This window comes from Pan troglodytes, chromosome 3, assembly GCF_028858775.2.
Source record: "Pan troglodytes isolate AG18354 chromosome 3, NHGRI_mPanTro3-v2.0_pri, whole genome shotgun sequence".
NCBI lineage: Eukaryota > Metazoa > Chordata > Mammalia > Primates > Hominidae > Pan > Pan troglodytes.
Genome location: NC_072401.2, coordinates 120,721,714 through 120,744,485, shown reverse-complemented (window position 1 = coordinate 120,744,485; position 22,772 = coordinate 120,721,714). Strand labels below are relative to the sequence as shown.

The 22,772-nt window shown below is 36.5% G+C and overlaps 1 protein-coding gene and 1 non-coding gene across 7 annotated transcripts in view; one reads left to right on the top strand and one right to left on the bottom strand.

Moving 5' to 3' along the window:
• PDE5A (phosphodiesterase 5A) overlaps positions 1–22,772 on the top strand; it is a 134,127-nt gene that overhangs the window by 47,415 nt on the left and 63,940 nt on the right. For all 6 annotated transcript variants that reach the window (XM_009448203.5, XM_016952124.4, XM_063808996.1 and 3 more), the window contains exons 4-7: positions 14,529–14,600; positions 16,245–16,334; positions 18,690–18,827; positions 21,298–21,365. In XM_009448203.5, coding sequence (XP_009446478.1) covers positions 14,529–14,600; positions 16,245–16,334; positions 18,690–18,827; positions 21,298–21,365 — 368 coding nt within the window. The remainder of the gene's footprint in view (positions 1–14,528; positions 14,601–16,244; positions 16,335–18,689; positions 18,828–21,297; positions 21,366–22,772) is intronic.
• LOC112209117 (small nucleolar RNA SNORA11) lies at positions 11,841–11,967 on the bottom strand. The gene has a single exon (XR_002943784.1). It is a non-coding gene; the product is annotated as a small nucleolar RNA SNORA11 (small nucleolar RNA).

Below are 22,772 nucleotides of genomic sequence, written 5' to 3'. Positions count from 1 at the left end.
GCTAGACCAGTAGAGGCAACAGCAGTGATCCAAACACTTAGTTCAGCTCTAGTAAAGAAGGCATTCTCTCAACCCCTTTGACACCAACTTTAATTTTTAAATTCTATTCAGCCTATTTAGTGTTTTGATGCACAAAACTTGCTTTTTACCATTTTTGCTGTGTTACTTCTTTTTTTTTTTTTTTTTTTTTTTTTTTTTTTTTTTGAGACGGAGTCTCGCTCTGTCGCCCAGGCTGGAGTGCAGTGGCGCGATCTCGGCTCACTGCAAGCTCCGCCTCCCGGGTTCACGCCATTCTCCTGCCTCAGCCTCCCGAGTAGCTGGGACTACAGGCGCCCGCTACCACGCCCGGCTAATTTTTTGTATTTTTAGTAGAGACGGGGTTTCATCGTGTTAGCCAGGATGGTCTCGATCTCCTGACCTCGTGATCCGCCCGCCTCGGCCTCCCAAAGTGCTGGGATTACAGGCGTGAGCCACCGCGCCCGGCCGCTGTGTTACTTCTTTTCTGTTTGTAGTAGGTGCCCATTATGGGCACACCACTCTATACTGTAATTATCAGGAAGCTTTATTGGCAGGACATTTTACAAGGCTATAGAGACATGGACTCATAATAAGTACAGGCAATGATGGAACAAGCTTGATCCTGATTTAACAGACTCCAAATCCAACAACACCGTCCGGGGTAAGCCTATGCTTTGCAGGCCAACACCTGGCGTCAGGCAGGATATCACCCTTAAAATAAATCTTCATTATTAAATAGATCCAGGGCTCTGAAGTCGTTTTTGGCAATGTATTGTGTAAAGGTGAACATAAACAGTGGTGGAATTATTCTGATATGAAATACAACTTGTATAACCTATGTTGATATACAAAATTTTTTATTGACATTTCGGGCTTACTCTCACTTAAGCAGAGAGGCAGAGTGGGAAAGAAAGAGGTCTGACTTTGTAGCAAAAGTGACTTGGTCTTGTGCTGGCTTAGGAGCAGTGATTCCTTGAGCAAGTTTCTTCTCTCCATGCTTTAGGCGACTGGTTTGTAAAGTTTCAGCATAAAGTGCAAACACACGGGGTGGTTTTGAATTCCTAGTGAGATGAGGAATGTGACAGTGCCTACTGCAGAGCTCTCACCTCGTGGGGGTCAGAAAATGTCCATTTCCTCCTTATGAGAATGTTGCAAAGCCAGACAAATGGAGGAATGGAAAGTTAAACAACAACAGTAAATACTGAATGTACCCTGCCATGGGAAAGACAGCAGGCTGTTTTCTGCTATGTAACCTTTGTGTCTCTGGCAGTTTTTAAAGGGCTTATATGGAGACTTTGCTCGCAATGGCTATGCGCTGTTCTGTCTCTGGACAGAATCTCTGTATCTCAAGGGACAGAAAGATCTAATAAGCAGGCAAAAAGTCCCTTTAGTTCTAGGTTTAAGAGCTTTACCTCATTACTTAAAAGCTAGTGTGGCAGAGAGTTTAGTATTTGGCAGGAGGGGGATTTTTTTTTTAATTGTTCAAAGGGATGAGGATAAACACTAGGATCAATAATTATGCCAAGCATTCCCTCGTGGGGAAGAACCCCAGTCTCAGGTTGACTCTAGTCCCACAGGATGTTCCTGGGGCAGGACAGCTACTGACCCCCAGAGGCTGGATTTGCCCTGGCCCCGTCTGGGGAGCGACGACCTCCCTAATAGCACAGAACAAATGATCAGGACTTCAGCCTGCTTCAACATTACCCAGACAGCTGGGAACTTGGCACATGGGCCTCCACTTTCACATACCTTCAGCAATTACATATTCATTTGCTTTTAAAATGTTTTAAAATTCACGTACAGTGAAACTCACAGATCTTTTTTTTTTTATTATACTTTAAGTTTTAGGGTACATGTGCACAACATGCAGGTTAGTTACATATGTATACATGTGCCATGTTGGTGTGCTGCACCCAGTAACTCGTCATTTAACATTAGGTATATCTCCAAATGCTATCCCTCCCCCCTCCCCCCACCCTACAACAGGCCCCGGAGTGTGATGTTCCCCTTCCTGTGTCCATGTGTTCTCATTGTTCAATTCCCACCTATGAGTGAGAACATGCAGTGTTTGGTTTTTTTGTCCTTGTGATAGTTTGCTGAGAATGATGGTTTCCAGCTTTATCCATGTCCCTACAAAGGACATGAACTCATCATTTTTTCTGGCTGCATAATATTCCATGGTGTATATGTGCCACATTTTCTTAATCCAGTCTATCATTGTTGGACATTTGGGTTGGTTCCAAGTCTTTGCTTTTGTGAATAGTGCCGCAATAAACATATGTGTGCATGTGTCTTTACAGCAGCATGATTTATAATCCTTTGGGTATATACCCAGTAATGGGATTGCTGGGTCAAATGGTATTTCTAGTTCTAGATTCCTGAGGAATCGCCACACTGACTTCCACAATGATTGAACTAGTTTACAGTCCCACCAACAGTGTAAAAGTGTTCCTATTTCTCCACATCCTCTCCAGCACCTGTTGTTTCCTGACTTTTTAATGATTGCCATTCTAACTGGTGTGAGATGGTATCTCATTGTGTTTTTGATTTGCATTTCTCTGATGGCCAGTGATGATGAGCATTTTCTCATGTGTCTTTTGGCTCCATAAATGTCTTCTTTTGAGAAGTGTCTGTTCATATCCTTTGCCCACTTTTTGATGGGGTTGTTTGTTTTTTTCTTGTAAATTTGTTTGAGTTCATTGTAGATTCTGGATATTAGCCCTTTGTCAGATGAGTAGATTGCAAAAATTGTCTCCCATTTTGTAGGTTGCCTGTTCACTCTGATGGTAGTTTCTTTTGCTGTGCAGAAGCTCTTTAGTTTAATTAGATCCCATTTGTCAATTTTGGCTTTTGTTGTCATTGCTTTTGGTGTTTTAGACATGAAGTCCTTGCCCATGCCTATGTCCTGAATGGTATTGCCTAGGTTTTCTTCTAGGGTTTTTATGGTTTTAGGTCTAACATGTAAGTCTTTAATCTATCTTGAATTAATTTTTGTACAAGGTGTAAGGAAGGGATCCAGTTTCAGCTTTCTACATATGGCTAGCCAGTTTTCCCAGCACCATTTATTAAATAGGGGATCATTTCCCCATTGCTTGTTTTTGTCAGGTTTGTCAAAGATCAGATGGTTGTAGATATGCAGCATTATTTCTGAGGGCTCTGTTCTGTTCCATTGGTCTATATCTCTATTTTGGTACCAGTACCATGCTGTTTTGGTTACTGTAGCCTTGTAGTATAGTTTGAAGTCAGGTAGCGTCATGCCTCCAGCTTTGTTCTTTTGGCTTAGGATTGACTTCACAATGCAGGCTCTTCTTTGGTTCCATATGAACTCTAAAGTAGTTTTTTCCAATTCTGTGAAGAAAGTCATTGGTAGCTTGATGGGGATGGCATTGAATCTGTAAATTATCTTGGGCAGTATGGCCATTTTCATGATACTGATTCTTCCTAGCCATGAGCATGGAATGTTCTTCCATTTGTTTGTGTCCTCTTTTATTTCATTGAGCAGTGGTTTGTAGTCTTCCTTGAAGAGGTCCTTCACATCCCTTGTAAGTTGGATTCCTAGGTATTTTATTCTCTTTGAAGCAATTGTGAATGGGAGTTCACTCATGATTTGGCTCTCTGTTTGTCTGTTATTGGTGCATGAGAATGCTTGTGATTTTTGCCCATCGATTTTGTGTCCTGAGACTTTGCTGAAGTTGCCTATCAGCTTAAGGAGATTTTTGGCTGAGACGATGGGGTTTTCTAGATATATAATCGTGCCATCTGCAAACAGGGACAATTTGACTTCCTCTTTTGCTAACTGAATACCCTTTATTTCCTTCTCCTGCCTGATTGCCCTGGCCAGAACTTCCAACACTGTGTTGAATAGGAGTGGTGAGAGAGGGCATCCCTGTCTTGTGCCAGTTTTCAAAGGGAATGCTTTCAGTTTTTGCCCATTCAGTATGATATTGGCTGTGGGTTTGTCATAGATAATTCTTATTATTTTGAGATACGTCCCATCAATACCTAATTTATTGAGAGTTTTTAGCATGAAGGGTTGTTGAATTTTGTCAAAGGCGTTTTCTGCATCTATTGAGATAATCATATGGTTTTTGTCATTGGTTCTCTTTATATGCTGGATTATGTTTATTGATTTGCATATGTTGAACCAGCCTTGCATCCCAGGGATGAAGCCCACTTGATCATGGTGGATAAGCTTTTTGATGTGCTGCTGGATTTGGTTTGCCAGTATTTTATTGAGGATTTTTGCATCAATGTTCATCAAGGATATTGGTGTAAAATTCTCTTTTTTTGTGGTGTCTCTGCCAGGCTTTGGTATCAGGATGATGCTGGCCTCATAAAATGAGTTAGGGAGGATTCCCTCTTTTTCTGTTGTTTGGAATGGTTTCAGAAGGAATGGTACCAGCTCCTCCTTGTACCCCTGGTAGAATTTGGCTGTGAATCCATCTGGTCCTGGACTTTTTTTGGTTGGTAAGCTATTAATTATTGCTCAGTTTCAGAGCCTGTTATTGGTCTATTCAGAGATTCAACTTCTTCCTGGTTTAGTCTTGGGAGGGTGTATGTTTCAAGGAATTTATCCATTTCTTCTAGATTTTCTAGTTTATTTGCGTAGAGGTGTTTATAGTATTCTCTGATGGTAGTTTGTATTTCTCTGGGATCAGTGGTGATTTCCCCTTTATCATTTTTTATTGCATCTATTTGATTCTTCTCTGTTTTCTTCTTTATTAGTCTTGCTAGCAGTCTATCAATTTTGTTGATCTTTTCAAAAAACCAGCTCCTGGATTCATTGATTTTTTGAATTGGGTTTTTTGTGTCTCTGTTTCCTTCAGTTCTGCTCTGATTTTAGTTATTTCTTGCCTTCTGCTAGCTTTTGAATGTGTTTGCTCTTGCTTCTCTTGTTCTTTTAATTGTGGTGTTAGGGTGTCAATTTTAGATCTTTCTTGCTTCCTCTTGTGGGCATTTAGTGCTATAAATTTCCCTCTACACACTGCTTTGAATGTGTCCCAGAGATTCTGGTATGTTGTGTCTTTGTTCTCGTTGGTGTCAAAGAACATCTTTATTTCTGCCTTCATTTCGTTATGTACTCAGTAGTCATTCAGGAGCTGATTGTAGTTGAGCGGTTTTGAGTGAGTTTCTTAATCCTGAGTTCTAGTTTGATTGCACTGTGGTCTGAGAGACAGTTTGTTATAATTTCTGTTCTTTTACATTTGCTGAGGAGCGCTTTACTTCCAACTATGTGGTCAATTTTGGAATAAGTGTGGTGTGGTGCTCAGAAGAGTGTATATTCTGTTGATTTGGGGTGGAGAGTTCTGTAGATGTCTATTAGGTCCACCTGGTGCAGAGCTGAGTTCAAGTCCTGGATATCCTTGTTAACTTTCTGTCTCGTTCATCTGTCTAATGTTGACAGTAGGGTGTTAAAGTCTCCCATTATTAATGTGTGGGAGTCTAAGTCTCTTTGTAGGTCTCTAAGGACTTGCTTTATGAATCTGGGTGCTCCTGTATTGGGTACATATATTTAGGATAGTTAGCTCTTCTTGTTGAATTGATCCCTTTACCATTATGTAATGGCCTTCTTTGTCTCTTTTGATCTTTGTTGGTTTAAAATCTGTTTTATCAGAGACTACGATTGCAACCCCTGCCTTTTTTTGTTTTCCATTTGCTTGGTAGATTTTCCTGCATCCCTTTATTTTGAGCCTATGTATGTCTCTGCACTTGAGATGGGTTTCCTGAATACAGCACACTGATGGGTCTTGACTCTTTATCCAATTTGCCAGTCTGTGTCTTTTAATTGGAGCATTTAGCCCATTTACATTTAAGGCTAATATTGTTATGTGTGAATTTGATACTGTCATTATAATGTTAGCTGGTTATTTTACTCATTAGTTGATGCAGTTTCTTCCTAGCCTCGATGGTCTTTACAGTTTGGCATGTTTTTGCAGTGGCTGGTACCAGTTATTCCTTTCCATATTTAGTGCTTCCTTCAGGAGCTCTTGTAGGGCAGGCCTGGTGGTGACAAAATCTCTCAGCATTTGCTTGTCTGTAAAGGATTTTATTTCTCCTTCACTTATGAAGCTTAGTTTGGCTGGATATGAAATTCTGGGTTGAAAATTCTTTTCTTTAAGAATGTTGAATATTGGCCCCCACTCTCTTCAGGCTTGTAGAGTTTCTGCTGAGAGATCAGCTGTTAGTCTGATGGGCTTCCCTTTGTGGGTAACCCAACCTTTCTCTCTAGCTGTCCTTAACATTTTTTCCTTCATTTTAACTTCGGTGAATCTGACAATTATGTGTCTTGGAGTTGTTCTTCTCGAGGAGTATCTTTGTGGCGTTCTCTGTATTTCCTGAATTTGAATGTTGGCCTGCCTTGCTAGATTGGGGAAGTTCTCCTGTATAATATCCTGCAGAGTGTTTTCCAACTTGGTTCTATTCTCCCTGTCACTTTCGGGTACACCAGTCAGACATAGATTTGGTCTTTTCACATAGTCCCATATTTCTTGGAGGCTTTGTTCGTTTCTTTTTATTCTTTTTTCTCTAAACGTCTCTTCTCACTTCATTTCATTCATTTGATCTTCCATCACTGATACCCTTTCTTCCAGTTGATCGAATCGGCTACTGAGGCTTGTGCATTCTTCACGTAGTTCTCGTGCCTTGGTTTTCAGCTCCATCCGGTCCTTTAAGGACTTCTCTGCATTGGTTATTCTAGTTAGCCATTCGTCAGATCTTAATGAACAATTTGATGAGTTTTGAAAAATGTACATATATCTGTATAACTAATTCCCTAATCAGTCCTCACCACCCATGGGCAACACTGTTCTTATATCTATAACCACAAATTAGTTTTGCTTTATCTTGAAGAATCTACTTATTTTTGATACTGCATTATTATTCACTTTTCCTTGATACATAGGATTTTTTTTAATGTTGCATAAGTGGTTCTTGGCTGTGAAAACTTGTTACGAGACTTATAATCTAAGTCCAAGAAACCAGCTTTTAGCAGCCACTTTGGATTGTCTTTGTTTCTTAGAGTTATAATTTTGAAATTGTTCCATTCCCTTTGATGAAAATGTGCATTAAGAAGATAAGCATCCTTATGAGATCTAAAGACTAAGCGTTAGTATGTACTGGATCTTGGTCTCCATGATTCCTTGAGTATAAAAGAGGAGTCCATAAGAGCCTATATTTTGGCCAGGCGTGGTGGCCCACACCTGTAATCCCAGCACTTTGGGAGGCTGAGGCGGGCAGATCGCAAGGTCAGGAGTTTGAGACTAGCCTAACCAACATGGTGAAACCCCGTCTCTACTAAAAATACAAAAATTAGCCGGGGCGTGGTGGCGGGCACATGTAATCCCAGCTACTCAGGAGGCTGAGGCAGGAGAATTGCTTGAACCCGGGAGCCAGAGGTTGCAGTGAGCCGAGAGCGCATCATTACACTCCAGCCTGGGCAACAGAGTGAGACTCTGTCTCAAAAAAAAAAAAAAAAAAAAAAAAAAGCCTATATTTTATACTAGGGCTGATTTCACTTTTTCCTGTGGGGAGTAGTAGAAAGAATTGCAGCTCTTGGGATCAAGTCTGGAGAGTGTCTGGGTCTGCATATTCTTGAACTAGTTATGTAAGTTTTCTGAACATCAGATTGCTCTGTGATAAAATGGGAATGAAAATTAAAGAATTATGTCAAGGATTAAATGAATGAACAGTTACAAAGTGCCTGTTACATGGCAAGCCCTCCCTTCTCCTTTTTTTAATGGCAAGCTTTTTAGCATTTGAATTTTTCTGGTTTTAGCGAGGAGGAGATTCCTTAACTGTATTAGAAACAATGGCATTGATCATGTTATTTCTGATGCCAGTTATCTTCAGGGCACTGCTTTCTTATATCTTGCAATTCCTTAGAAGCTTCTCTCCAACCTACTTGGCTGCCCATTCGTAGCCACGAAGGCTGTGAGAGTAAACTAAAAGCATCATTCTCCTCTGTTTATCCTTGTCTCATCCCCCAACCATGGAATATCTGTAAACATTCTCTTGAGATAAATCATAGGTATAAAGGTGCCTGTATATACAGAAGGATAAAATCAATCTTACCAGTCACTTAAAGAAATATCTAACTTTGATTCTAAAATTCATTAAGAAGAGCCCACCCCAAAACCATAACTAAAATGGACAAAATCGGCTAATGTACACATAGGCAATACAGAAGAGGATACCAGCTTAGCCAATAACAATAAAAAAGATGTTCATTCTCTCCAGTAATCAGGAAAATACAAATTAAAGCAACAATGAGATGCAATTTTATGCCCATCAGATTGACAAACATTGAAAAAGTCTGATAACACCAGATGCTGATAAGGATGTGAGGTTAATGGAGACTCTTAGGCCTTGCTAGTAAAGGTATAAATTTCTGTAATCTTTTTGAAGATTTAGCCAGAGAAGTTGCTGCACATGTGCACAAGAAGAAAATCAAAGATGTTTCTTAAAGATTGTAGTAGCAAAAAGTTGCAGACAACCCAAACATCCATTCTTTGGAGATCAAATGAATACAGTTTGATATGGAATGCAATATTGTATATAAAATGAATGAACCAGATTTATATGAATTGATCTTAAAAAACAACATTGAATATAATTGCAAGTTGCAAAATGAATCCTATATATTATTTCATTTAAGAAACCTTTTTGAAAGATAAAAGTACTATGTTTTGTGTATAGATTTATGTATTTTTAACAGTATAATGAAGAAGGTTGACTATGGTAGGAGGAACAGGGGGGAGAAGAATGAGACTGGAAAGAGGAAGTCCAATTTAATTTTATCTTAATTTAATAGTATTAATAAAGGAAACATCACCAAATATTAACATTTAGTAATTCTGTATCAGTAGTTGTCAATGCGTCTTTTGTCCCTGGACCAGCAGCATTTGTAATCATCTGAGAACTTTTAGAAATACAGGCCCCAGTCTAGATCTACAAAATCTGAAATTTGGGGGGTAGACCCACGAAACTGTGTTTTAACAAGTCTCACACTAACACTGTTTTAGATGGCAAAGGCATGGATGTTTACTATCTCATTCTTTGTGATTTTCTATACTTTTTAAATTAAAAATTAAATAATCTCAAGCTTTTCTTTCTCCTCTCTTCCAGTGTCGCCTTAGACTATAAGTTTCAACTCCATAATTAATGGCTTATTAAGAAAATAAAGTTTTTACTGCCACACAAAGTTCTCAGATATGGATGGGTTTCTTAATATTAAGCAAAGGCTAGAGCCAAAAATGGGAAGACATAATTAATTATTATTTGAATATGCATTGTTCAGTTAGTACATTACCCTAAAAAATTTTATTCTTTCTGGCATTTTTCCCATTATCATCAACAACACATACTATTCAACTTTTGAGTACATGTAAAACATGCAAAGTGTTGATAATAGCATAAAATATAAATCAAGTCCTTAGAAAGCAATCTAATTGCAGGGCTAGGATGTGAGTAAAGAAAATTAGGTTAAAAAGGAATACCCTGCCTCGTATAGGGCGTATACAACTGCCACATGGAGTTTCAGAAGGGTAGGTCTGAAGGGAAGATTTTTTGGAGATTTGGCCTCAGTAGAGAGGTGATATTTCAAGGAATTATGTGAACACAGGACATTGCAGTATTCTAACCCAAAGACCCATGTAAGTGATATAGTTAAGTTGAGAGTGTGGAATGTTAGGTAGAGTCTTTAATTTTTATTCTGTAGATGGGTGAAACCATTAAAATTCTTGAGAAATGAGATGATCTGTGTATGCACAACAGTGCCCCAAGAATATAAATTTGGCTAAATTGTCAAAGATGGACTGAAGGCAGGAAGATGATTAGGAATGAGATGTCAAGTTCTTCAAAGACAGGATTTACATAGTGAAACAGAAGAGATAAAATGAGGTGAGGAGAAGAAGAAAAAGAATGCAAGAATATAAGAATCATAATTGAATGGAATGTATTGGTTTCTTAATGCTGCTGTAAAAAAACTACCAGAAATTTAGTGACTTAAAATAGCACACATGTATTATTTGAAGCTTTGGACTTCAGAGTCTAAAATAATTCCCAGTGGGCTAAAATCAGGGCATCTACAGGGCTGTGTTTCTGTGTGGAGTCTCTAGAAACAGACCTGTTCTCTTGGCCCTTCTAGCCTCCATAGGCTGCCTGTACCCCTTTGCTCATGGCCCCTTCCTCTGTCTTCAAAATCTGCAGAATAGCATCATCAAATGTTTCCTTGACTCTGCCTCTCCTGCATTCCACTTTTCCTTACAAGGACCTTGTGATTACATTGGGCCCACCTAGATAATTCAGGATAATCTCCCCATCTCCAGATCTTTAACTTTATCACATGCCAAAAACCCAGTTTGTCATTTAAGGGTCACATATTCGTAGGTTCCAGAGATTAGGACAAGGACATCTTTGGGGGCCATTATTTGCCTACCACATGGAATATTACCATAACTTGATGATTCCTTAGGATTCAGAAGAGAAGTCAGAAAGCCTGGATCGGTTATGTCAACTCTCTCACTCTCAGTTTTCTCATCTGTAAAGCAGGTGGGGAGAGGGTGTGGGGGTGGGATTCCCAAGCCTAACACTGATTAGAATGTCAGCTCCATGAGGACAGGAATTTTCATCTGTTTTGTTCACTACTGGTACATAAAGGCACTTAGTAGTTAGCTGTTGAATAAAGTATTTATGGCAGAATGAATAAATGAGTCAAAGAAAAGTTTGAAAAGAGCACTAGGGAAAATTCTCCCCTAACTCCTCTATATATTGTTAAGTTCTAGTTTTCTTAGTAAAGTTTGTATTTGGCTCAGATTAGACTGTCTAGAGTCCTGTCATTGCAGTGGAGATCTTCTGAGGCTGAGAGAGAGGGATAGCTATGATTTGTAGTCTGTCCTTTCCTCCTTTGCTTTTAGTTTCCATGCTGAGCATCCCCTGAACTGGGGATGGGGAAATGTATTGGGATTGATGTATGACCTCAGTAAATGTCTGGGGCAGCTGCTTATTGAAGAAGAAATTGCTCACTGTTGCCCTGAAACAACCAGCTGTCACATTCCATACTGCTCGCCCAGTGAGAGTCAAGTCTTGGCCTTTGCATTCCTAAAAGAACACTCGACCCTGTGAGGACATAACATCCATTTGTGCTGTGCATAGTGCCAGTAAAATAGAAAACAGAAAGGCTTTTTTGCGCTTTTACAGAAATAGCGTGGAGTGCCCGTATCTGAGAGTACAGTTAGCCAGCAGGTAGGCAAAAGTGAATGGACATTCTGATATGGAAGCTAATGCTTTTAGGAGTGCTGCCTCTCACATGGAGTCTGAGATATACTTAGAGTAAAAGCTGTCATTAAAAATGGACATTTCAAAGCCTATAGTTAACAGTTACTTGATTTAAAGACAATGATCTAATTTGTTTAAAGAAGCAATGGATGACAGCAGAAAGAAGGACTGAATTTATTTGAACATGAGGGCAGAGGGTGCCAGTTTTGCTCAGGATCCTTAAAGTCAGAATTAAACTGTTAATTTGTCTTTTATTGTGTATGCAACCCTGGATGAACACTATGCCTTTTCTTCTATTTTTTGTCTGTTTTTATCAGTGTCATTTTTCAAATGTCATCCTTCTGGGGATGGAGGCACATATACATGTTAGATATACAGTTGTCTCTTAGTATACAAAGAGGGATTGATTTGAGGACTCCACTCCATCCCCTCATACCAAAGTCTGTGGATGCCCAAGTCCCTTATATAAAATGGCATAATATTTGCATAAAACCTATGCACATCCTCTCATACACTGTAAATCACCTCTGGATTACTTTTTTTCTTACACTTGTAGGACATTTGTTCTTAGGGAGTCACAAGTTTTGTGCCCCTTGTCACAGTGACCTCAGATGCCTGTTCCATGTGTTATAAACAGAGGAGCCATTCTTCAGCCCCCTGCTCTGAGCACACCCCTAGATTACTTATACTACCTAATATAATGTGAGTGCTCTGTACGTAATTGTCCTACTATATTTATTTTATGTTATTTTTATTGCTGTGGGTTTTAAAATTTTTTTGTCAAACATTTTCTATCACAGTTGGATACAAAGGACCAACTATATTTTCCTGGTCTAATAGTCTCTTGACAGAACTTGTTTTTTTTTAATATTTATTTATTTATTGGTACAGATTTACAGGGTATATGTGAAACTTTGTTACATGTATATAATGCATAGTGATCAAATGAGGGTATTTCTGGTGTCTATTACCCCTAATACAATACATTTTTGTTAAGTATAGTCACCCTCCTATACTATAAAACATTTAATTTATTTCTTCTATCTTACTGTATGTTTGTAATCTCAGCACTTTGGGAGGCCAGAGCAGGAGGATTGCTTGAGTGCAGGAGTTTGGGACCAGCCTGGGCATAGTGAGACCTCATCTCTACAAAAAAATTTTTAAAATTTAACCAGGCATGGTAGTACATGCCTTCCAAGTAGTCCCAGCTGCTTGGAAGCTGAGGTTGGAGAATAGCCTCAGCCTGGAAGATCAAGCCTGCAGTGAGCTGTGATTGTGCCACTGTACTCCAGCCTGGGCAACAGAGCAAGACCCTGTCTCAAAAAGAAAAAAAAAAAAAAAGACTGAAAGGAATCATCATCTCACTGTAAATTTATGTTGATATGATGATGGACTAAAATGTTAATATAGTTTGATTAGTGATCATTTAATAAGCAGCTGATTTTTTGTCTTCTTATATTTTCGAGTGAGCAGGAGCTTTCTCTTTATTTTCTTGCTTAGTACATTGCTTCATACAGTTCCAGGTACAGATAGCATATCAATGTATACTTTTTGTACTGCATATTTATCAGAAACTTTGCATAACACTTTCTATATCTGTTTGAAACTCATCTTTCTTAAAACACAGATTTAAAGTTTATGTCTTTACTTTGTAAAACTATTTATTAGAGAAAAAAAATTTAAATGTCATTTCTGAGACTCCTTCTCTTTTACCCACATTAAGTGCCCCTTCAGTGCTCCTAGCAATCCATGGCCACTGTATCATGAAACTGATCCCACCATCCTACTACGCTATAAGTCTATGTTTATGTATCACTCATTCTTGATTCTGAGCTCGTTCAGAGTACTCACTTCCCCAGTTTTTTATTACTTTTTGGTACGTAATAGGCACTTCACTATTTGTTGAGTGGATGAATGAATACCTGAGCATTTAAAATAACCAAATTATACTAGTCTATATTAGACCCCAATGACCTTCAAGTAGCTCTTATTATAGTTCCAGTGAACATTCGTAACTACAATCCAGACATTTTTGACCTTAGAGGAATTTTACTAGAAATTTAGTCACTGAGGTTAGAGCATCTAGAAATCTGCCACTCTTTTCAAGAGCTAAAGAGCATGTAAAAATAAGAGAGAGTTGCTCTAAGGGAAATGAAAAGGTATAGGATAATTGCATAATTCTGCTTTTAAAAACAATTAATATCCCTTTACCATACGGGCAAAAAAAAAAAAAAAAAAGAGAGAGAGAGAGAAAAATGTTAAGAAGACTAGAAAACTACATAAGACAAGAAGGTATTTCCCCTTCCTTGTTCTGCTATCCTAGAGGAGAATTTTATATCTTTTTCTTAAAGCTAAGATACTATAATGAGCTGAGAAAACAAAGTGAACCATCCACATAGAACTAAAGATACATATTTCTGAAGTATAGCCAGTTAGAGGATAATAGCTTATTCCACTGATACTAAATAGCAGAAGAAAGGAAAGAGTAGAATTAATAAGTAATAAAAAGGAGAGAAGAGTAAGTTGAAGGTCTTTATAGGACTAAGGTAATAACTCAAAATGAAGGTGGAACTAAAAGGTAAGTAACTTCCAAATGCCTTCTGATCTATTTGAAATAAGCCTCAGCATGTTAATTCCTGTTTTGATTTTTCAGTACCCTCTTTCCCAAAAATAAGTCTGTTGAAGGTAAAATAATTTTCAAGGGCAGAAATTTCAAAAGAAGTTGGACTGCATCCCTACATTAAGAATTATTTTTGCCCTAATGATCCTCCTGCATTCTTTCCATGATTGGCCACTAGGTCCTGTTTCATTTTTAGTAAAAGAGCATTTAGCCGTTTTGGAATATTATATTTAAAACCCATATAAAATGTTGATATTCTTATATACTTTATTGGAACTGTAATCAAAATTTGTTGTTTATATTTAAAAACTATGGAAAATATATACTTAAAATGTGATTGCTAAAATAATTTCATTCAAAATGCAGGGTGAAATCACAGGATCAAACATAGTTTGGGCCCTAATAAATTAAAAACATTCGAATTCTTATTAGGATGAAAGAATGTGGTAAATGATGTAAAGCTTGCTCAAATGCTGATGAGGGGTTTTGCTTTTGTTTTGTAGACTAGTGTTATTTTAAAGCACATGCAGGATATCTTCTATAAATACATTTTGGTGAATTTTTACAAGTAATTTCAGTCAATAAAAAAATTGTCACTTTTCTCTCCTTATACCAGGTTGTTGGTGTAGCCCAGGCCATCAATAAGAAATCAGGAAACGGTGGGACATTTACTGAAAAAGATGAAAAGGTACCAAAACTTGTGTCAGACATGAGCCAATTTAGGAAGATGCTTTCTCTTTATAGTATATACACCTCTAGGTTTAGCTGTTCCAGAAATTGTTGGCCACACAAAAAAATTAGAGTTAAAAATGATCTGAAATGTTCAAGTGTATCTTAGGCTAAATAAAGCGATGATTTCACATCTGAGTACTTGTGTTATTCAGTCAGCAGAAACCCCCAAATTCCCTCCTTGCTGTGCTGCCAAGCCTGCACTGGGCATGTTGGGGCCACACAGAGGGTGACTTATGGTATTTTAACTATATCATTTACCTTTCATCACTGCTATAGAGATCCAACCTTGAGTAAAACCCCATAAAAACACTGCTCCAAGTTCAGCACTTTTGGTTTGCTAAAAATTGGAATTGCCTCCTGGTGTAGCGAATTTCTGAATGTTTTATAAGCCTTGCACACAGACAGTGGGGCGCCAAGGTATGAATTCAGGCTGGATGATGTAAATTTAGCTTCAGAGAGAGCAACAGCGAGCATTATTTTATGATACTTCTCGTTCAACTCTGAAGGAATACCTTCCACAGGCCTCACTGACATGCTTTCCATTTAAGGACAAAAGCCCGTAAACCTGTCGATAAATTCATTCTATGAGTAGGTTTCATTATTTCTCCTATTGAATAAGTAATTATGTGTATATCATAGCCTACTGAATTATTCCTATTCCAAGCCCATTGCTGTTTATGTTGTTCCCCTGAAAATTACTAGGAGCTTTTGAATTTGGAAGGCGTTCAAACAAGACAGTTATTTTTATCTCTATGCTATAGGCTAGGTTGGCACCTGTGTTGCTCCCCTTGTTATAATTGCTTCAGAACATAGCAAATACTTTTTAAATCGAGTAGTAGACCTCTAGGCTCCTGTTCTGTTCATGGCACTTGAGAATATTTGGTGTGAAAACATGGTTCCTGGATTGGCTTTGAATTCCATTATTATGTCTATAATCCATTAATATAACTCCCTCTTGAATTGATTTGAATTTTTAAGGCTCTATCACATTGTGGATAAGATATGCTGTCTAAATATTTATTTCAATCAATAATTAATATTATTAATTATAATATTAATTAATAATAATTAATAGTCAATCAATAATTAATATAATTAGAAACACATTACCCTAGTATAGTTTAATGAGGATAGATCCATGTTAAAAATGACATATTTAATGTTTGCAACTTTATATAATATTTAACTATGCTTTTATTGTGAATATTCTTTTAACAAGTATGTAAGCTGTTGTTTGCTGCAGTAATGAGTTACAAGCTATTTATATAATAATTTCAGCATAGATCCAAGTCTTAATATCATGGAGAGGCTAAACCAAATTTTGCATGGAATAAATTGTAACTTCAAGTGGTATAAAGAGATAAAGTCTTTATCTTAGTTCCTCTCCTTTTTCTCCTTATTGATTTATACCTAATTGATACCTTAGGAGACTATTCCAACACCTTTAGCTAAGACTTAGTTTATATCATCCTAATTTTATGTAGAACAAACATCTATTCTTTTGGCTTTCTAACTGTAAATATTTGAGGATCTGTATTTCAGGCAATATAACTAGACTGTTTTATGTACCGTTTTTATTTGTCTATTATCTGTTTTTTAGGACTTTGCTGCTTATTTGGCATTTTGTGGTATTGTTCTTCATAATGCTCAGCTCTATGAGACTTCACTGCTGGAGAACAAGAGAAATCAGGTCAGTCTGATTACTAAAGAAAGTGCATAGAAATACTTTTTAAAAATTGTTACATTTTTATCCAAGTAATGTATGCAGATGATTAAAAATTTAGATAGTACAGATTCAGTTTCTCAATACTTTATTTTTTCTAGTAGTCACTTGTATTTCCTATTTTCCATGCTTAGTTGTTTATCTTGTTAGACAATGTTCATTAACTTGGGAGATGAGAATTTATTTGACTTACACCACACGTTACTTGCCATTACTCTTATCCTACTGGAATCATTCTGTCACTGTTTTAAGTCACTGTATGGGTTGCACTTGTGTTGTTAAATAATGGTTTTAGTTCTTGCTCTGTCAACTGTTGTAGATATTACTCTTGATTTCATACTTTGTAAGACGGGTGTCTTAGCATCCCCTGTTCTCTTTATCTCTTTTTCCCAACTACCGCTCCTTAGCCCTGCTTTTCCCATCTGGACTTTTTCTTTTACAATTGCCCACATTGGTAATATATACTGTTCTACAACCATGATGAACTTTTCCTGGGCTTTGTCTAGGTTAATTCTAAAGTTGCAATTCTAAAGAAACTATTTATAAGCACTATAATTATGTAAATGTTGTTCATACTACCTTTGTTATAGAACTTTTCATTTTTCCTGATGTTTCTGAATTTTTTTCCTTGAACTCTTTGCTCTAGTATAGCCTCATGTTCTTGTTTCCTCCTCTCCCCAAACTCCATTATATTAGGCATCCTGTTGAGTTCCCCTTCTGCTTCTGTTTGCAGAGGTCCAAACTGAGGTTCTCCAACCTTTCTTCTTCCAAGCTAAACTATTTAGCCCTATGCCTGCTACACTAGTGTCATCATAGAACTTTTCTTCATTGCTTTCTTAGATTCCACTATCTTTTGGATCCCCTACTTCTTTCTCACTTCCTTATTTTGTTGCAGCACATTCTCAATTAACTACTTAAGAAAGGGTATTGGTAAAGTAAACTTTCTGAGTCCTTGCATGTATGAAAATATGTATTGTAGCATCCTGCCACTTTGGCTGGGTATAAAATTCTAAATTGAAAAATCAGTTTCCCAGAATTTAGAAGTAGTGCTTTGTCTTCTAACTAGCATCCATGTTGTCCTTATTCTTAGCTCTTTTGTAGCTATATTTATTATCTACGATATAAATATATAACATGGCATATAATACATATTTTGTATTTTTATATTATTATTTATATCTATTTTTGTCTACGTGTCTATAAGCTTTTCAGATTATTTATATTTGCTTTTGTAACTTAATTTCACAGTATTTTTTTCATTCATCATGCTGGTATCTGTATGTTGGTTCATCTCTTTGGAGGTTTAAGCAAACTGTTTATTACTTCTGTGTAATTCTTTTTTCATTATTTCTTTGATAATTCATCTTCTCTACCCTCTATTTTCTCTGTTTAGAATCTGTGTTAATAAGATATGGGACCTTCCATTGACTTTAACTGCAGTGTTCTCCCTGTTCTATTCTTGCCATCCTTTCATCCAGTCCCCATTTTTACAAACAGATGGGATCACACCACTTCCTTCCTGCAGTGCATCACAGTCTAAACTGCTTCAAAAGACATACAGTGCTTTTCAGGTTCTTCTTCTGCTTAATGCTGCAACCTCATCTCCCAGTTCTTCTCTTTATAGTCTGTGCTCTTATAAAATCTAATCAAAACTTTCAGTATACTACTTTCTCTGAATTCTATTATTTTTGCCTGAAATATTTCTCTTCCCTATTTCACCTGAATGATTCCTGCTCATCTTTCAGACCTCAGCTAGGATAGTGTCACCTCCACTAAGTTTTTGGTAATACTTATGAGGTTCAGAAGAAAGAGAAATCTACCAGAAAAAAACACAAAGGAAATTCTTAAAACTTTGTTTACTTTGACGGGTAATATTTACTGTGCTCTGTAAAAATATTGATAATGTTGACAAATGTTGATCTGAAAAGTTTGGAACAACATTAACAGTGTGTTTTATGTACCAGATAGTGTTCAAAATACTTTATAAATATTATCTTAATCCTCCTAACAGCCCTATGATTTTAATGTCATTAATATCCCCATGTTGAAGAAATTTGCCCTCAGTCTCAAAGCTAGCAGGAAAGGAAGTCAGGATTAAAAACTGATTACTCTGGCTTCAGAGGCTGTGATCTTAACAACTATATTAACTATATTAACAGTCAATAAAGGATTTTGTTAATAAGTGGAGACGTATTTATATTTAAATGCAGACTTGATCATAACCTGCTAGGTTATATAAACAATTTATAACCCATATAAATAATTGTGCTTTAATAATTACAAACAATTGCTAAATAATGAGCTCCTAATTTTTTTGTCTAGGTGCTGCTTGACCTTGCTAGTTTAATTTTTGAAGAACAACAATCATTAGAAGTAATTTTGAAGAAAATAGCTGCCACTATTATCTCTTTCATGCAAGTGCAGAAATGCACCATTTTCATAGTGGATGAAGATTGCTCCGTGAGTACAGAGTATGACTTTTTTATTTTTAGAAAGACAGAAACTTATATTTCTGTAAGCACTACTTTTAAACCTCATTTTGGTCTTAGAACCCTCTCTCAAACCCAAATGTGTATGAATATGTATATAAAACTAATCAGGGTATGAGCTGTTCTGGTTGAAGACAGGTAGGGGTGGAGGGTGGAGGGTGTCTTCATCAGCCTTTTTTTACCTCTGTTCATGTCCCCATCCCAACCTCCTGAAAATAGTTATCATGGGAATGTCTGTGTGCTGCTTCTACCAATGGCTACACTGTCTTCATGGAGAAATATATTGTCATTACAGTGTGCTGACTTTTCATGGTCAGGAATACTGGTGACCTAGTTGCTATGAACAGGCAGACCAGACTCCTCATTCTGGATGGGTTGGGTATAAAAATTTCTTCTTACTAGAAATTGTATAGAAACCAAAAGGCATAGCCCAGTAGGAGTATTACTAATGGTCCCCATAAGTCCCATATTTTTACCAACAGTGGAAAACCACTAAACTGTTCTAACTGGTAGATTTCAGTCCATTGATTTTGTAATGTGAAGAAACATTTTCAGGTGTCTGGGGTAAGATAGACTGTTGTCACAGAGTGCTAGTTACAGCCAGGCCAGCTGTCTTGAGTTTGCCAGTAGAATCAGGGCCCCTGGCCTAAGGCAGTTTTTCTTTATGCACTTTCTCTCCCTTCTCAACCTATGAACCACTGTTTCTGGAATATTTCTTTTTGCTGTAGTTGTTTGTTTTCTTTTTCCTTTAGTCCCTAAGAATAGGTTGTTCATTTGTGGATTAATAGGAAAGAGAGCGTGCACTATCACTTGTATAGGTCAATTATAATCTACATATGATAACTGAAGTTATGTTTTGGGGCAAAGTAGAATAATAAAAGGTATTCAGTACTTAATTTATATTAAGAAATTTTAGTTGATTTAGATATAAGGACTATACTGTATGACCCAACATCTCAACCATTTGGGATGTGTATATGTGTCAGATGAATGCATTGTTTAATACAAAATTCTGATTAATATCAAATGAGAACTCAGTAGGCTAAAAGGTAATCAGTATTTTCATAGATACTATTTCATATTTTTCAATCAGTTATAAAATCCTTAATATAGAGGTGATTTTAATATAGTAGCCATGCCATCATTTTAAACTTCAGGTCAGAATTCCTTAATGTAGTATGTCACTTAATCTGTAATTTTTGCTCTATGACCCACTTTTTGCATTTAATTTTTGAAAGTTATATGTGAAGCACTCCTTTTTTTACACAACTTAAATATCACTTTAATTCGCACTCAATGGATACTTCTACCAGTTAACACCTGTTATGGTAGTACACTGATTTGGATCAGTGCTACTTGGAAGTATAGCGCAACAATATGCTTATTAAGATATTTTGCTTACTTTTTGACTACTTAAGTTGTAGGATTTAGAAAAGGAATTAGGTGACTTTATATTCATTTGTATTACATTTATTTGTTGTTTAAAAGTACATCAACAACATGAGCAAAGGTGAAAATGTAAGAAGGAAAGAAATGTACAGATTTCTTCCATCCCCAAATTAAACTATCATTTTTTTTCCTGTTTTCTTCCAATTCTGTATAAATAGAGCATGGGCATAATGTGCTGTTCTGCTTTTTAATGTGATTTTAAAAAGTTTTTTTTCTTTCTTATTTTCGAGACAGAGTATTGCTGTATCATTCAGGCTGGAGTGCAGTGGCACGATCTCACCATCGCAGCTCACTGCAACCTTGGTCTCCCAGGTTCAAGAAATTCTTGTGCCTCAGCCTTCCCAGTAGTTGGGATGACAGAGGCATGCCCACAACATCCAGCTAATTTTTGTATTTTTAGTAGAGTAGGGGTTTTGCCATGTTGGCCAGTCTGGTCTCAAATTCCTGGCCTCAAGTGATCCGCCCACCTTGGCCTCCCAAAGTGTTGGGATTATAGGCATGAACCACCACACCTTTAATGTAATTTCAAAAGTATTTCTCTATGTTGTTAAAATTTTCACAGTTATTTTAATAATCACATAAAGTATTACTGAATGAAACATCTTTTTAAGAAGGAATTCTTTACCTGGGATTTAACAACAATCAATGTACTTAAGCGTTAAAAGCCAAAACTTGAGAATTTTCAATAAGTGTAAAAAATTTTGAAACTAATAAATCCATCAGCACCTAGAAAAAAACAAATAGTCCTCATATAATCATTCTTCCAAGAGAAAATCAGAAATTATATGAACGAAACTTTTATTTTAATTAAATGGGAAGCAGTTTTGAGGATGTCATAAAATGAGTACTTGGGTCTATTTTGTCCAAGAATAAGTAAAAATATATTACAAGTATTGGGGTCTTTTGTCAATTCCATAGCATGTATGTCTGTATCTAGATAGTTTTCATTACCTTGTCAAACTTATTTCTCAGTCTGTGTTGTCTGTTTTTAGGATTCTTTTTCTAGTGTGTTTCACATGGAGTGTGAGGAATTAGAAAAATCATCTGATACATTAACAAGGTAAAAGCACGTATTCTCTACTTGTCTTTATCACATGATATAATATTGGCTAAATAGTTATTTCATGACCAGTTTGATTTAAGAAATATAAGCTACAGATTATTTTATTGTCTCTTGTCTTTTCTCACATTTACGGTCCTAAGTCGTCCTCCATCAAGATGGAGAGACTATTGACCACAGTGACTTAAAGTTGTTACTTTGTTAAGTATTTATATTTAAATCAAAACTCATTACTAGACTATTATTTTGACAATGTGGTACAAGGAAGGGCCTTTTCTCCTATTAAAGGATTTTAGGAATTAGCAAAGGGTGGGGTGTAACTTGGAGGCGATGGGGAATTCATTTGACTCAGAAGGTAGACCTGACTTTAAGCCTTGACTGCTGACTTGGGCATGAAGTGAGTAGTCAAGGGAGATAAACCATGGATTGTCTAACCAGAGAGTTTTCTGATGTCCTGGAATTTGGGGTTCACATGGTCATAATTGAATTGCTGACCTTTATTTCCTTCTTGGCTTTGCTGATCATGCGTTGAAGATTATATCCCGTCTCCACACCTATTCTATCCTAAGCTCCTGTGCCATTGCATTTTCTAGCAGATTTGACATTGTTTTAGTTAGTATTGAATCCTTTTGAAATGTCTGAAAATGTGCACATTAATATATATTATTTTAATTTTATGATGCTGTAATATCTTTTTTCCGTTTTGAAAAGAAGATTTTAGAAAGTTTCTAGGTAGGACACATGTAAATATTTGAATATTTTACTTTTTGGCTTGCATAAATAATGAGTTCCTATACATAAATAGAAATATAGACATCTCTGTTTATATATTTACCTTTATCTCCATGGGACAATAGGAACATCAGTATGATAATCATATTAAAAGTCCAAAATGATGAATTATCTACATTATCTTTTAATATTTGTGCAGCAGCATATCCCTGTGTATTATATTTTAGATATTGGCTTTTGATTTTTTTCTTATAAATTCAGCCAGGCCCTCTAATTTCTTTTAGCAGTAGCTGGACAAATCCAGTGAATTGGTGTGATAGTGACCTCTACTGGTAAATATGCATTTAAAAAAACACAAAAATGTCTTGCTATATATATATTTGTTTCTAAATACCACATTCCCTCTCTGTAGGCAAAATGGAAAGGATCTTTCCACTTATTGATTTAATGATTCCAAGACAGTCTTAGTATAAAGATATTTTTTATAAAGGATAAATAGGTCAGTGTGATTACCTTAAAAGAGACTAATTTACATGGATCATTTTAACTGATTTATTAATTGACTTTATAATAATGAAAATCATTTCAACAGTAATAGCTTATGTTAACTAAACATTTAAAGTTAGCTTTTATTATAGTGATACAGTAAAAGGCCTCTGAGATTTTTTTTATTTT